The sequence below is a fragment of the Stegostoma tigrinum genome, chromosome 4, assembly GCF_030684315.1.
Source record: "Stegostoma tigrinum isolate sSteTig4 chromosome 4, sSteTig4.hap1, whole genome shotgun sequence".
NCBI classification, from domain to species: domain Eukaryota; kingdom Metazoa; phylum Chordata; class Chondrichthyes; order Orectolobiformes; family Stegostomatidae; genus Stegostoma; species Stegostoma tigrinum.
This window is the reverse complement of record NC_081357.1, coordinates 6,016,628-6,033,705: the sequence shown is the minus strand read 5'-3', so window position 1 is coordinate 6,033,705 and position 17,078 is coordinate 6,016,628. Positions and strand designations below refer to the sequence as shown.

The following is a 17,078-nucleotide window of genomic DNA, read 5'->3' as shown; positions in this document are numbered from 1 at the left end:
GCGGAATTACAGTGGGAGGACCCAGTTATGGGCTGACTAGCCCCGTCTGATGTTGGAATGGATCATCCATAATGACTTACAGATAAGGAATCCAAAATAAATTCCTCAACTTCATTTTTCGGCAACTGCAGTCTTTCAGCCAAGATGTCAATAAGGTATCGATGTGCTTGATCAAGTTTCAATTTTCTTCTCTCCCTAGCTTCTCTGTGTCTTGCCTTAAAGTCAAAAGTGAAACACAAAATAGATTAATCCAATACACTTTTAAGAATACAAGCAAGGAATCTTTAACCAATACCCCTATTTTGAGAACATCCTGGATATTGCTCCTGTGATATTTCAGAAATCAAGAGGAAGAACAACAAAAGACAAAAAAAAATCCTTTAAGCCAAGACAACAATGTTCTCAGTTATAGTCAATTGAAGGATCCAACATATCCAGAACGAGCTTCGCATCTAAACCATAATATGTGCTGCAATTGAAAATAAGAAAAGACAATTGCAAATATCCTTAAGCAATTGATCAGCTATGTCTGAAAAACTGAAAGAAGTGTAGTGGAATACTGCACTGTAAAAAAGTAGCACTGAACCCAAAAGGAAGAATCTATAAATGAGTTGAGAGTCTGGCCTTGTTACAAGATGATAAGAAATAGGAACAGGAGTAGGCTCTCAAACCTGCTCCAGCATTCAATATGAGCATGGCTAGTCCGATATTTCTCATGTCCAGTTTCCTGCCCCTTCCCCGTAGCTGTTGATTCCCCTACTGAACCAGAATGTATCTCAGCCTTAAATATACACAAGAATTGTGCCCAAACCTATCTGTGGCAATTTCCAGAGACTCTCACCCCTCTGATAGAAGAATACCTCCTAATCTTTGTCTTAAATTGGCACGCCTCTAATTCTGGGGCTATGCCTTCTGGTGGTAGACTCTCCCATAAGGGAGACATCCTCTAGCATTTAGCCTGTCAAGCCCTTTAAGAATCGTACATGTTTCAATGAGTTTCATCTTGGAATTAAGAAGAATGAGAGAAGTACAGTCCCAACCTGTTTAGCCCTTGCTCATAAAGCAACCCCTCCCCACTGGGGATCATTGTGTGAACCTTTTATAAACTACCTCTGATGTCATGATATCTTTCCTGAAATAAGGGACCAAAGCTATTCACAGTACTCCAAATTTATTCTTATTAACATTGTGTACAGTTGCAGTAAGATTTCCCTGTTCTTTTACCCCAACGCCTTGAAATGAGGGCCAACATTCTATTAGCTTTCCTGATTACCTGCTACACCTGTGCAGTGGCTTTATGTGGTTTCATACACAAGTATCAAATCGCTTTTGTGTTCAGAGATAAAGGGAACTGCAGATGCTGGAGAATCTAAGATAACAAAGTATGAAGCTGGATGAACACAGCAGGCCAAAGAACATCTCAAGAGCACAAAAACTGACGTTTCGGGCCTAGACCCTTCATCAGAGAGGGGAATGGGAAGAGGGTTCTGAAATAAATAGGGAGACAGGGGGAGGCGGACCGAAGATGGAGAGAAAAGAAGATAGGTGGAGAGGAGAGTATAGTGAGGGAGGGGTAGGTCAGTCCAGGGAGGATGGACAGGTCAAAGGAGGCGAGATGAGGTTAGTAGGTAGGAAATGGAGGTGCGGCTTGAGGTGGGACAAGGCGATAGGTGAGTGGAAGAACAGGTTAGGGAGGCAGGGACAAACTGGGCTGGTTGCAGTGGGAGGGGAGGGGACGAGCTGGGCTGGTTTGGGGATGCAGTGGGGGGAGGGGAGATTTTGAAGCTTGTGAAGTCCATATTGATACCATTGGGCTGCAGGGTTCCCAAGCGGAATACGAGTTGCTGTTCCTGCAACCTTCGGGTGGCATCATTCTGGCACTGCAGGAGGCCCGTGATGGACATGTCGTCTCAAGAATGGGAGGGGGAGTTGAAATGGTTCGCGACTGGGAGGTGCAGTTGTTTATTGCGAACCCAGCGGAGGTGTTCTGCAAAGCGGTCCCAAAGCCTCCGCTTGGTTTCCCCCAATGTAGAGGAAGCCATAGCGGGCACAGTGGAAACAGTAAACCACACTAAGCAGATGTTCACTTGCACATCTGCCAATATGGAAAGTCATCTTGGGGTATGGGATGGGGTGAGGGAGGAGGTGTTGGAGCAAGTGTAGCACTTCGTGTGGTTGCAGGGGAAGGTGCTGGGTGTGGTGGGGTTGGAGGGGACTGTGGAGTGGACAAGGGAGTCACGGAGAGAGTGGTCTCTCCAGAAGGCAGACAAGGGTGGGGATGGAAAAATGTCTTGGGTGGTGGGGTTGGATTGCAGATGGCGGAAGTGTCAGGAGGATGATGTGTTGTATCTGGAGGGTGGTGGGGTGGTATGTGAGGGCGAGGGGGATCCTCTTAGAAAGGTTATTGCGGGGGCGGTGTGTGAGGGATGTGTTGCGGGAAATGCGGGAGACGCGTTCTCGACCACTGCGGGGGTGGGGGAGGGAGTTGCGGCCCTTGAAGAATGTGGACATCTGGGATGTGCGGGAGTGGAATGCCTCATCCTGGGAGCAGATATGACAGAGGCGAAGGAATTGGGAATAGGGGATGGAATTTTTGCAGGAGGGTGAGTGGGAGGAGGAGGAGGAGGTAAATCTCCCCTTCCCCCACTGCATCCCAAAACCAGCCCAGCTCGTCCCCTCCCCCACTGCATCCTTAAGCCAGCCCAGCTTGTCCCCGCCTCCCTAACCTGTTCTTCCTCTTACCTATCCCCTCCTCCCACCTCAAGCTGCACCTCCATTTCCTACCTACTAACCTCAACCCGCCTCCTTGACCTGTCCATCCTCCCTGGACTGACGTATCCCCTACCTACCTATACTCTTCTCTCCAGCTATCTTCTTTTCTCTCCATCTTCAGTCCACCTCCCCCTGTCTCCCTATTTATTTCAGAACCCTCTCCCCATTCCCCCTCTCTGAAGAAGGGCCTCGGCCCTAAACATCAGCTTTTGTGCTCCTGAGATGCTGATTGGCCTGTGTTCATCCAGCTTCACACTTTGTTGTCTTAAATTGCTTTGGTGTTGCAGCTTTCTGCAATTTTTCCCACACTTAAATAAAACTCCATTATTTTGTTCTCCTAAAATGAAGAGCTTTGCATTTTCCCAACATTATATTCCATTTGCCAACTTTTTCCTCCACGTACTTAATCTATCACAGGCATATTACGAGAGCCATTCTATCTATTTTTGGCTACTGTACGTTCATTCTTCCACCCAAGTCAAATTATTGTAAACAGCTGCACTTCCAATACTGATTCCTATCGAACCTACTGATTACATGGTTGCCAACCAGAAAAAGAACCTCTTATCCCCATTCACTGTTTCTTGCCCATTAGCTAGTTCTCTATCCACAACAACATATTACCTCTATCCCCACTGGTTCTTAGACTTAGCTTTTTGTTACCTACCTTGTCAAACATGTTCTGGAAGTCCAAAATATAACACTTCTGCTGGTTCCCTTCCCTTAATAATTGATTCCAAGAATTTTTCCATGATTGACATTCAACTAATTGTCCTGTAGTTATTTCCTTTGTGCCTCCCTCACTTTTTGAATAGAAGTGTCACATTGCTAAGTACTGGAAGGTTGGCAGCTTTCCAGAGTCCAAGGAATTACAACCAATGCACCCACTGTGCAGTTATATAGTTCAAATTTCTGCACTACAATAATAAATTGGATATGGATGGAGATGGATATATGGCAATAACTACGATAAGATCAAAACCCAATAAGATCAAAACTCAACAGGGTCAAAAGTCAATGAACGCTACTTGCACTTAAAGAAGCTGAGAGTCTGAAATTTTCTGATCATCTGTCACGGAGAAGGAAAGACCATATAATGAGGTCAACAAAGTGCCAGGAAGAAGAGGAAAGCCCAAAATCCCAAGCCCTGTACATCTATGACTGTGTCGCCAAATTCCAAATGAATGCCATTCAACAAGTTCACTGATCACTCCACCATAGTGGGACAGACATTTAACAGCAGTGAGTTAAAATACAGAAGACAGATTGCTTTGATTGACAGTTTGGTGACGTGGTGCAATTTGTCGCTGAAGGCTAGCAAAACTCAAGAACTGAACATCAACGTTAGGAAGAAAGGAGAACACGCCCCCACGTACATCAACAGAACTAAGGTTGAGAGTAAAGAGCATCCAGTGACGGAGTGATGAAACCAACGACCTGCCCTGAACTTCTCATATGAATGCAACAGTGAAGAAGGCACAACAATGCCCTTTTCTTTCCGTCCAGGCAGCTCAGGAAGTTTGACACGTCCATTTAAAAAAAAAGATCCTTCACCCACTTCTGCAGATGCACCATTTCCAACTGCATTACAGCCTGGTATGGCAACTGCTCTGTAGTTACTTCTGGTCCTGGGTAGAAGGTGTTGTTCATAGCCTAGGCCATCACAGATGCCAACCTTCCATCTATGCACTCTTTTTACATGGCTCGCTGCAAAAGAAAGGCAGGCAACAAAGACCCATCACACCCTGGTAATGACCTCCTACAACCTCTTCTGCCAGGCAGAAGATAAAAAAGCCTGAACACATGCATGAGCAGGTTCAGTAACAGCTTCTTTCTGGTCAGTAACAGACTGTTGAATGGACTCTGGCCTCAAATAACGTCACCTGCAGGCCTCTAAATCTTTTTGATTTGTACATCTGTTGCTTGCTGGGATATGCCTGTATAACTCGTGAACAAGAGATAATAGGAACTGCAGATGCTGGAGAATCCGAAATAACACGGTTTAGAGCTGGATGAACACAGTAGGCTAAGCAGCATCATAGGAGAGAAAAGCTGACGTTTCGGGCCTAGACCTCTCATCAGAAACGTGTCAGCCTTCCTGTTCCTATGATGCTGCTTGGCCTGCTGTGTTCATCCATCTCTACACCTTGTTAGCTCGGGAACAAAGCTTTTTACTGCATTTTGGTAAATGTGACAAGAGAGTCAATCAAGATCAGATGCAACCAGGATCTGGGACAACAGTTACATGAGGGGGCTATAACAGGAGCCAGGACTCTAACTCCCAACTTCACAAACTATAGACCATTGCTAATGAGGCAGATGAATAGTCAGAAAAATACAATCTAAGACTGAATGGAATTTATTCAGAGCACTTCCAGAACAGAACATATTACATTGATTCAAACCCAAATTACTGATCTATGCAAGTACACAAATATACGCCTTCAACAGACCCAAGAATAATAGAACATTACAGCACAGTACAGGCCCTTCGACCCTCGATGTTGTGCCAACCTGTCATACCAATCTCAAGCCCATCTAACCTACACTATTCCTTGTACGTCCATATGCTTGTCCAATGACGACTTAAATGTACCTAAAGTTGGCAAATCTACTATTGTTGCAGGCAAAGCGTTCCATACCCTTAAAATTCTCTGAATAAAGAAACTACCTCTGACATCTGTTCTATATCTTTCATCCCTCAATTTAAAGCTGTGGCCCCTCGTGCTCGCTGTCACCATCCTAGGAAAAAGGCTCTCCCTATTCACCCTATTTAACCCTCTGATTATTTTATATGTCACAATTAAGTCACCTCTCAACCTTCTTCTCTCTAACAAAAACAGCCTCAAGTCTCTCAGCCTTTCCTCGTAAGACCTTCCTTCCATACCAGGCAACATCCTAGTAAATCTCCTCTGCACCCTTTCCATAGCTTCCACATCCTTCTTATAATGCTGTGACCAGAACTGTACGCAATACTCCAAGTGCTGCTGCACCAGAGCTTTGTACAGCTGCAGCATAACCTCTTGGTTCCGGAACTCGATCCCTCTATTAATTAAAGCTAAAACACTGTACGCCTTCTTAACAACCCTGTCAACCTGGGTGGCAACTTTCAAGGATCTCTGTACAAGGACACCGAGATCTCTCTGCTCATCCACACTACATTAGCCCTGTACTTTGCCTTCTGGTTACTCCTACCAAAGTGCATCACCTCACATTTGTCTGCATTAAACTCCATTTCCCACCTCTCTGCCCAGATCTGTAGCTTATCTATGTCGCTCTGTAACCTACAACATCCTCCATCACTATCCACAACTCCACCAACCTTAGTGTCGTCTGCAAATTTACTAACCCATCCTTCTATGCCCTCATCCAGGTCGTTTATAAAAATGACAAACAGCAGTGGACCCAACACCGCCCCTTGCGGTACACCAATAGTAACTGGTCTCCAGGATGAACATTTCCCATCAACCACCACCCTCTGTCTTCTTTCAGCAAGCCAATTTCTGATCCAAACTGCTATATCTCCCACAAGCCCATTCCTCCGCATTTTGTACAATAGCCTACTGTGGGGAACCTCATCGAACACCTTGCTGTAATCCATATACACCACTTCAACCGGTTTACTCTCATCTACCTGTTTGGTCACCTTCTCAAAGAACTCAATAAGGTTTGTGAGGCACGTCCTATACTTCACAAAACTGTGCTAACTATCCCTAATCAAATTATTCTTTTGAAGATGATGATAAATCCTATCCTTTATAACCTTTTCCAACACTTTACCAACAACTGAAGTAAGGCTCACTGGTCTTTAATTACCAGGGTTGTCTCTACTCCCCTTCTTGAACAGGGGAACCACATTTGCTATCCTTCAGTCTTCTGGCACTATTCCTGTAGGCAATGACGAGTTAAAGATCAATGCCAAAGGCTCGGCAATCTCCTCCCTGGCTTCTCAGAGGATCCTAGGATAAATCCCATCCGGCCCAGGGGACTTACTATCTTCACACTCTGTAGGATTTCTAATATCTCTTCCTTGTGAACCTCAATCCCACCTAGTCTAGTAGCCTGTATCTCAGTATTCTCCTCGACAACATTGTCATTTTCTAGAGTGAATACTGTCAAAAAATATTCATTTAGTGCTTCCCCTATCTCCTCTGACTCCACACACAACTTCCCACTACTATCCTTGATTGGCCCTAATCTTACTCTCATCATTCTTTTATTCCTTAAATACCTGTAGAAAGCCTTAGGGTTTACCCTGATGCTATCCGCCAACAACTTCTCATGTCTCCTCCTGGCTCTTCTGAGCTGTCTCTTTAGGTCTTTCCTGGCTACCTTGTAACCCTCAAGCACCCTAACTGAGCCTTCGCATCCCATCCTAACATAAGCCTTCTTCTTCTTCTTGAAGAGAGATTCCACTTCTTTCGTAAACCACGGCTCCCAAGCTCTACAACTTCCTCCCTGCCTGACAGGTACGTACTTATCGAGGACATAGAGGAGCTTTTCCTTGAATAAGCTCCACATTTCTAATGTGCCCATCCCCTGCAGTTTCCTTCCCCATCTATGCTCCCTAAATCTTGCCTACTCTCATTGTAATTGCCTTTCCCCATCTATAACTCTTGCCCAGTGGTATACACCTATCCCTTTCCATCACTAAATTAAACACAACAGAATTGTGATCGCTATCACCAAAATGCTCACCTACTTCCAAATCTAACACCTGGCCAGGCTCATTACCCAGTACCAAATCTAATGTGGCTTCGCCCCTTGTTGGTCAGTCTATATACTGTGTCAGGAAGCCCTCCTGCACATACTAGGGAAAAACTGACCCATCTATAGTACTCGAACTATAGTGTTCCCAGTCAATATTTGGAAAGTTGAAGTCCCCCATGACAACTACCCTGTCTCTCTCACTCCTATCAAGAATCATCTTTGCTATCATTTTCTCTACATATCTGGAACTATTCGGAGATCTATAGAAAACTCCCAACAGGAGTCAACTTCTTTGACCAAACTGTTTTCACACTAAAAAGTTGTGTTGTGCTAGTTGCCATATCAAACGAGACCAGATGAAGAAGCTAATTTATTGTATATAATCAAGTAAAAGTCAAAATCAAAATCAAACTCGTGTAAATGTCAACCCCTATTTTTGGTCAAAAGTCTGCAATATTCCATCTCTCATGTAAAAGTTGAACCTAGTTCTTCACAGACAACAGATCAACATTTGTCAGTTAAGGTATTGTCCTGTACATAAATGTTACAGCGAGGAAATGAATTTTTTTTCATGCTACGTGCTTTGAAATTTCTTCATTTTGAGTAAAAATGACCTCCAGACAAAAAAACAAAAAAAAAAAGCACCATTTAAACTGAAAGTTATTGAAGTAGCGGAGATCACAAACAACTGTGTAGCAGCAAGAGAACTTTGTGTTTCAGAAAAACTTCAGGCAGACTGCAGAAAGATATCGAACCAACTTCAAGCATTGCCAAAACAAAAATTTGAGGTAAACCGAGCAAGCGGCCACAATTTGAGAAAGCTGTTGAATGGGTACTTGAAAGTCGTCAAAATGGAAAAATGTGTTAGTTGTGAAGCCAACCAAATCCTTGCATGAAATAAATCAAAGAAGGGTGAAATTTTGGATTTTAAGGCAAGTGCTAGATAGCGCGCATGATTCATTAAACGGCATGACTTAGTTCTTTGCTGATGTACTAAGATTACACAAAAGCTGCCTGCTGAATTAGAAGATATTACAGTAATTACTGTAATTCTTTTTTTTAAATTTCAAACTCAACTGGGCTTCTGCTAATGATATGGTATTTTCAACCCCTCATAAATAGTCTCCATGTATTAGTCAACCCCATTAAGTTAACCTTTTCAAAAAAAGTCTAAAAAAATTGGCTTTTACATGAGTATATATCTACCATTCTCATCTGGTCAGGCCTAAATGCAACTATAGGGCCACACCAATGTAGTTGACTGTCCACTGTCCTCTGGACAATTAGGGACAGACAATGAAAGCTGGCCTATCCAGTGACACCCACATCTGGTAAATGAATATTGTTGAATGTGGATTATAAAATCCTAAAGTCATTGCCAACCAGATCAGGTCTGCTCGGAGATTGGTGATCCACCCCAATCAAACTTGTTATAGCAGGCAGGAAAATTGCTGACAGCCTCGTCCTCCTCAGGGTGATCGCCCTCATCAGCCTGGACCAGGAGATCTGACAGGATATCGCACACCTAGGTGGGTTCCCCGAAATGGCCTTTAGGGAGAATCCCCACTTGGATCGACTACTCTACATCAGAGTTAGTCATGCAGTCTCAATCAATGGGTGGCAATCAAAGCTCCCCAATCAGACCTGCTCTCTCTCTCTCTCTCTCTCTCTCACCTTATTTGTGTTGTATTGAGCCTCTTGTCAAATCCATCGAGAAGAATACAAGTCCGAGGGGGTTGGCTATTGCAGGCAATGGAGGCCTGCAGGTCAAAGTCTCCCTATAAATTGATGCTGTCACCATTGTATGTTCAGATCCACTGTCAGTCATTCACATCTGCAACCAGTTTCCACTAGCCTCATGAGCCAAAATAAATTCAGGCAAGAACATGGCCCTGCTCTCTGGGAACTGTGTCAACCAATCTTTTATGCCATCACCATCAGGTTTGCTTCTCTGGAGGTGCTAGATGTATGGTTGAGGGGCCAGGGGAACGTGCCAACAAAAATAAAAAACAACTCAAGAGCAGTGTATCACCAAAATGAAACACAAACTGACCAGAAATGAGCACCACTCTCACTCCACTGCAGGCAAAAACCTGAACATCAGGGATGAGGGGTGTCATTTCTGCTGCACGTCTACAACACTGTAGTACCCTGATCCATGTTCCACTTCACCTGGAGTTCAAAGACAGACTTTGTCCACAGGGACACCATGTATAAGGCTCTTGAATGGGAAGGTGGGGATTAAAATCATACCCAATGTCACCGTCATCCAAAGGCCACCTTTGTGTGGGGATGTATCAAGCTGTGTACAGACCCTCAGTATGCAAACAAACAGTATCTCTATGTGCTGAGGTTCTACCTGTCCCAGTGTTATGGGATAGGCCTGGTTTCGTTGCCATGGAACACTCCAAAGAGATGGACTATTCCATATCACCTGTCCATTATGGAAAAATTCTGACCATATGTCTATCAGGCAGTTGTTAACAAATAGTGTCCTTAAGACCAGCAGCAAAAGGAGAGGGTTAATCCTGTCGGTTGGTTCCCCGCACAGATTGTCCAAGGCATTTGGCCAGACCAGAAAAGAAGAGAACAGAGAACAGAATATCTTTTTAATTGACGGAATGCATCATTGCTAGAACTTTCTAACACAAAAATGCAGCTTGGCTGGTGGTGAAAACGGCACAACCTGTGAGATCCTTCATGAAGGCCCGGAATCTGTGCCACCACCCTCCATTCTTGAAGTGGCTGCAAGGGAAAAGACATTGTCACACATTTCCTTCAGACCTTATTTGAGTAGGCATGTTGCAGGAGTGAGATGCACGAATGCAGGGCAGTACAGTGGCACAGTGGCTAGCAATGCAGTCTCACAGCATCAGGCACCAGGGGTTCAATTCCAGACTGCATGGAATTTGTATGCTCTCCTTGTGTCTGTCTTGGTTTCTAGTGGGTGCTCGGGTTTCCTTCCACTGTCCCAAGGTGTGCAAGTTAGACAGATTGGACATACTGAATTGCTCTGTAGTGTTCAGGAATGTGCAGACTGAGTGGTTTAGCTAGGGTAAAATACAGGGTATTAGGGATAGGGTGGAGGAGGGTCTGGGTGGGTGGGTCAGAGAGGTCATTTTGAGCATACAACCTGCAGGCATTCTATGATTTACGAGGGGATTTTGTTGATGCTTGAACCAAGCAGCTCTACAACTCAGGGTGCTTTTCCCTATGGTCTGCTTCCTGGAGCATACATCAAAACAAATAAATAAAACAACATTTGAAAGACCATCTACTTCAGTGAAAGACGCTCGTGGTCTGCTTGAAACTTGATCTTCCAAAGCAAAAAAAAGTCACCCAAGAACAAAGAAAATTACAGCACAGGAACAGGCCCCTTCAGACATTCAAGTCTGCGCCGATCGAGATCCTCTGTCTAACCTGTCATCTATTTTCTAAGGGTCTGTGTCCATTTGCCCCGCCCATCCATGCACCTGTCCAGATATATCTTAAAAGACGCTAACGTGTCTGCGTCTTCCACCTCCGCTGGCAACGCGTTCCAGGCATCCACCACCCTCTGCATAAAGAACTTTCCACGCATATTTCCCTTAAACTTTCCTCGTCTCACTTTGAACTCATGACACCGAGTAAGCGAGTCCCCACTCTTGGAAAAAGCTTCTTGCTATCCATCCTGTCTATACTGCTCACGATTTTGTAGACTTCAATCAGGTCCCCCCTCAATCTCTGTCTTTCTCATGAAAATAATCCTAATCTACTCAACCGCTCTTCATACCTAGCACCCTCCATACCAGGCAACATCCTGGTGAACCTCCTCTGCACCCTCTCCAAAACGTCCACATCCTTTTGGTAATGTGGCGACCAGAACTGTACACAGTACTCCAAATGTGGCCGAACCAAAGTCCTATACAACTGTAACATGACCTGCCAACTCTTGTACTCAATACCCCATCCGATGAAGGAAAGCATCCCGTATGCCTTTTTGACCACCCTATTGCCCTGCGTTGCCACCTTCAGGGAACAATGAACCTGAACACCCAGATCTCTCTGTTCATCAATTTCCCCGAGGACTTTTCCCATTTACTGTATAGTTCGCCCTTGAATTAGATCTTCCAAAGTGCATCACCTTGCATTGCCCGGATTGAACTCCATCTGCCATTTATCTGCCCAACTCTCCAGTCTATCTATATTCTGCTGTAATCTCTGACAGTTCCCTTCACTATCTGCTACTCAACCAATCTTAGTGTCATCTGTAAACTTGCTGATCAGACCCACCTACACCTTCCTCCAAATCATTTACGTATATCACAAACAACAGTGGTACCAGCACAGATCCCTGTGGAACACCACTAGTCACAGGCATCCAATTCGAGAAACTCCCTTCTACTACTACTGTCTCCTGTTGCCTAGCCAGTTTTTTTTATTTATCTAGCTAGCACACCCTGGACCCCACGTGACTTCACTTTCTCCATCAGCCTGCCATCGGGAACCTTATCAAACACCTTGCCGAAGTCCATGTCTATGACATCTAAAGCCTTTCCCTCATCAATCAGCTTTGTCACATCCTCAAAGCATTCTATTAAGTTGGTAAGACATGACCTTCCCTGCACAAAACCATGTTGTCTAAACTGATAAGCCCATTTTCTTCCAAATGGGAATAGATCCTATCCCTCAGTATCTTCCCAACCATTGACGTCAGGCCCACCGGTCGATAATTACCTGGATTATCCTTGCTAACCTTCTTAAAACAAGAGGACAACATTAGCAAGTCTCCAGTTATGTATATCTAGTACTACTTAAAAAATACCTGTTTTTCCTTTATTGTCTCTTGCAAGGCCAGCATTCCGACAGTGCTTCGGCGTATTTTGCCCAATCTTTTCTCCGATGATAAACCAAGTGAGTCAAACAAAACAGAGCCACTAACATGTGGCGAAATTCCATCTTGACTCATTTTTCAAAGTCTGAAACACAAAGTTTAAATTTCACCAATGACTGCATATTATTTAGTTATGAGTTTATTCTCCAAAAACAGAATGAGAATCCACTCAGCATCGATGCAAGGGTTACTTTCGTCATTGTACTCTCTGGAGCAGCTGTTCAGTTAGTTCTATTCTAATAGCTTTTTATTGCATTTATCAAATTTCCTGTTGAAAACTACAGAATCCTTATCAATAACCTTTACAGGCTTTGCATTTCAGATGTAATAACTTACTGCACAAAAATATTCTCGTGGCTCAAAAGGGCCAAATGGGCTATTGCAGTTCCTTTTCTCTATGTTTCCTCGGCCAAATACAAAATGATTAAGGATTGTGGTTTTCACAGAATACTGAATGGGGAATACAAGTTAAATATCCTAGGATCATGATTTACTCACCAGTCAGCCAACACCCCTAACCTCAGGTTATCCTGTTATACTCCAAGAAAAACTGGGAGGCTTAAGTGTTAAACTGCAGGACCTATGATTTGATCAGCACTTCTTTGCCATACATCATCTTCATCTGTATAGTGGACGAGGGCAGTCCAGTCTGTGCTACATTCATGGCTGGTACGCATTTCTGGACAGTGGTGTAATTCCTCACCAACTCATCCTGAATCTGGTGGAAAAATGGAGCATTTGGCCTGCTTCTAGTAGAAGACCCGATTCTATGACTTCCCTGTTCGCAAAATCTCTTATCATGGGTAGTGTCAACAAATTCTTTGTTTTACCATGAGCAATACTAAAGATCCTTCAGTCAATGAATCACAGAATCTCTACAATGTGGAAAGAGGTCATTCAGCTCATTAAGTCTGCACTGATCCTATGAAGAGGACTGGGCTTGTATACACTTGAGTTTTAGAAGGATGAGAGGGGATCTGATTGAGGCATATAAGATTATTAAGGGATTGGACACTCTGGAGGCAGGAAGTATGTTTCGGCTGATGGGGGAGTCCAGGACCAGAGGACACAGTTTAAAAATAAGGGGTAGGCCATTTAGAACAGAGTTGAGGAAAAACTTCTTCACCCAGAGAGTGGTGGATATATGGAATGCTCTGCCCCAGAAGGCAGTGGAGGCTAACTCTCTGGATACTTTCAAGAAAGAGATGGATAGAGCTCTTAAAGATAGTGGAATCAAGGGTTATGGGGATAAGGCGGGAACAGGATACTGATTGTGGATGATCAGCATGATCATAATGAATGGTGGCGCTGGCTCAAAGGGCCGAATGGCCTATTCCAGCACTTACTGTCTATTGTCTAATCCTATCCCCACATTTACGATACATCACCCACCTAGCCTACACATCATGAACACTGACACAATTTACCATGGCCAATCCAACTAACTTGCACACAGTTAGACAGTGGGAGGAAATGACAGCACCAAGCAAAGAGACATAGGGAGAACATGCATACGCCACACAGACAAGTCACCCAAGGCTGGAAGTGAATCAGAGTCCCTGGCACTGTGAGGCAGCACTGATAACGGCTGTACCACCAATGCCGAAAACCTTCAGTCGTTGAGTGGGTTATGTTCCGCTATGTTAATAAAGATTGTTTCTACCTTTTGGATAATGATGCCTGCTCTCAAGTTACAATTGTGGAATGTTTTATCCACGGTGCAAACCTTTCTGCCAAAACATTTGTGACTGGCTGATCAAAAGCTGATCAGATATCTTGAATTGCATTCAGCTTTTAGATAGTTCTTAAACTGTGGACTATTATCACTAACAAGTTGTTCTGGACAACCAAACCTCTACCTTCCAAATGATTTTAACTGAAGATGTCATCTTCATGATGGCAATTTCTGGGCATTTAGTGTGCGTGCCAAATACTATGAGAAGCATTCACCCTTCAAAAAAGGTCCACTGTAGTCAATACAGATTCTTTGCCATGGCCTTTCCAACTATTCCATGTATGTAATGCTCGAATGGAGGCAGGTTGTGATCTCTTGTGCAAGATCCACATACTTTTGTCCTCAATTTCAAAGTCATTCCTTAGCCACTAAAAACAGATTCTGGTTACTTCTTTCATTCTTACAATGCCACAATGAAAAGTTGCCTAATTGGTTGAACACACGTCTGCTTAGAGGTATTAGAATAATGACCCTTACAGGACACTTGCTTCCATGGACAGTTCTAGCTTGTGTGTGACATTTGGCATCAGTTCTGGGGTTGTTCTGGTGCTCTTTCCACTCTTAACAGAATACTTAACGTACGTTGCCATTACCAGAAAATGTTGTTTTGTAGAAAATGTCAACATATGTGCTGTCTGTAGTCATCTTACTTGACAAAGATAGATCCTCTAGATTATCAGCATTCCCAAAGAAGTTGAACTGCGATACTTTAATTATATGGAGTGTGAACTGACAGCAACAACACCCAAACTAGTTTGGCACGGAATCAGATTCTGAATAAGAGAGGGCCATCAAGAAGTCAAGGGGAAATACGTTAGACATTGACAGCAAGTTTACTATTCAAACTACCCTGGGGCACAGTAAAGGGATTGAAAAGACTTCAAGTTTAAAGTGCATTTATTTCAACGCATGAGGCATAACAAGTACGGCAGATGAGCTCAGAACACAGATGGGTTCTGGGGACTGGGATATTATAGCCATAACAGAAACATAGCTGAGGGAGGGGTAGGGCAGGCAGCTCAACGTTCCAGGATACAGAAGCTACAGGTGTGACAGAAATACAAGTAAAAGAGGAGGAGGGGTTGCTCTTTTGATAAGGGAGGACATTACAATAATGCTTTGAAGGAATATATTCTCAAGGGGTCATCAGATGAGGACAAATGGTTCGAACATAGAAACAAGAAGTAAAGGGGTAGGCGATGGCCTAGTGGCATTACCACTAGACAATTAATCCGGAAACCAGCTAATGTTCTGGAAATCTGCGTTCAAATCCCACCATGGCAGATGGTGGAATCGGAATTTTTAAAAAAATTCTGTAATCAAGAATCTACTCATCACCATGAAATCATTGCCGATTGTCGGAAAAACCCATCTGGTTCACTGAAAGAAATCTGCCACCCTCACCTAGTCTGGCCTACGTGGCTCCAGGCCCACAGCAATGTGGTCACCTCTCAACTGTCCTCTGAAATAGTCTAGCAAGACACTCAGTTGTACCAATAACTTCAAAGGATTCAAAAAGAAACTGGATGGATCACCTGGCATTGACCTAGGCATCGGAAAAGATAATGGCAGAAACAGCTCTATCAATCAAGCAGTCCTACACACTAACATCGAGGGGTTAGTGCCAAAATTGGGACAGCTGTCTTACAGACTACTCAAGCAACAGCCTGACACAATCATACTCACTGAATCATACTTTATAAAAAAAGTGTCCCAGACGCCACCTTCACCATCCCTGGATAATGTCCTGTCTCACCAGCAGGGCAGATCCAGCACAGGTGGTGGCACAGTGGTATACATCCGGGGAGGACATTGCTGTAGGAGTCCTCAACATTGACTCCAGACTACATGTAGTCTCATGCCTTCAAGTTAAACATGGGCAAGGATACCCGCTGCTGATTAGCTAAAGGAGGTATATGGAAATGAATCAGTACTCCACAATGTTGAGCTTCCTTGGAGGAAGCTCTAAGGATGGCAAGGGCACAAAATGCACTCTGGGTGGGGTATTTCAATATCCACCACCAAGAGTGGCTCGGCAGCAGTACTACTGATCAAGCTGGTCGGGTCCTAAATGACGTAGCTGCTAGACTGAGTCTGTGGTAGGCGGTGAGGGAACCAACAATAGGTAAAACAAACTTGACCTCATCCTTACTAATCTGCCAGCTGCAGCTGCATCTGTCCATGACAGTATCAGTAAAAGTGACCATCGCACAGTCCTTGTGAAAATGAATTCCCACCTTCACATTAAGATTAATCTCCGTTGTGTTGTGTGGCACTAATCACCATGGTAAATGGGGCTGATGTTACACAGATGTAGCAACTCATAGCTGGGCATCCATGAGGCACTGTGGACAATCAACAGCAGCAAATTTGTATTCCAACACAATCTGTAACCTCATGGCCCAGCATATCTCCCACTCAACCATTACTATCAAGCCAGGGGATCAACCCTGGATCAAAGGAGAGTGCAAGAGGGCATGCCAGAAACAGCACCAGGCATACCTGAAGATAAAGTGTCAACCTGGTGAAGCCACCAAACAAGACTACGTGCACGCCAAATAGCGAATGCAAGTGATAGACAGAGTTAAGCAATCCCACAACCAACGGATCAGATCTAAGCTCTGCAGTCCTGCCACATCCAGTCATGAATGGTGGTGGACAATTAAACAACTCACTGGAGGAAGATTCTCCACAATACTCCTGTCCTCAATGATGGAAGAGCCCAGCACATCAGTGCAAAAGATAAGGCTAAAGCATTCGCAGCAATCTTCAGCCAAAAGTGCTGAGTGGATGATCCATCTCGGCCTCCTCCAGTGGTCCCCAACGTTACACATACCAGTCTTCAGCCAATCTGATTCACTCCACGTGATATCAGGAAACGGGTGGAGAGACTTTATACTGCAAAGGCTACCGGCCCTGACAACATTCCGACAATATTACTGAAGACTTGTGCTTCGGAATCTGCCGCTCCTCCTAGCCAAGCTGTTC

General features: G+C 44.2%; 1 protein-coding gene across 1 annotated transcript in view; it reads right to left on the bottom strand.

Moving 5' to 3' along the window:
- LOC125452340 (dynein axonemal heavy chain 8-like) overlaps positions 1-17,078 on the bottom strand; it is a 1,165,100-nt gene that overhangs the window by 1,131,948 nt on the left and 16,074 nt on the right. The window contains exons 2-3 of the mRNA XM_059645122.1: positions 12,287-12,440; positions 81-215 (exon numbers count right to left, since the gene is read on the bottom strand). Of these exons, the coding sequence (XP_059501105.1) occupies positions 81-215; positions 12,287-12,430 (279 nt within the window). The 5' untranslated portion in view covers positions 12,431-12,440. The remainder of the gene's footprint in view (positions 1-80; positions 216-12,286; positions 12,441-17,078) is intronic.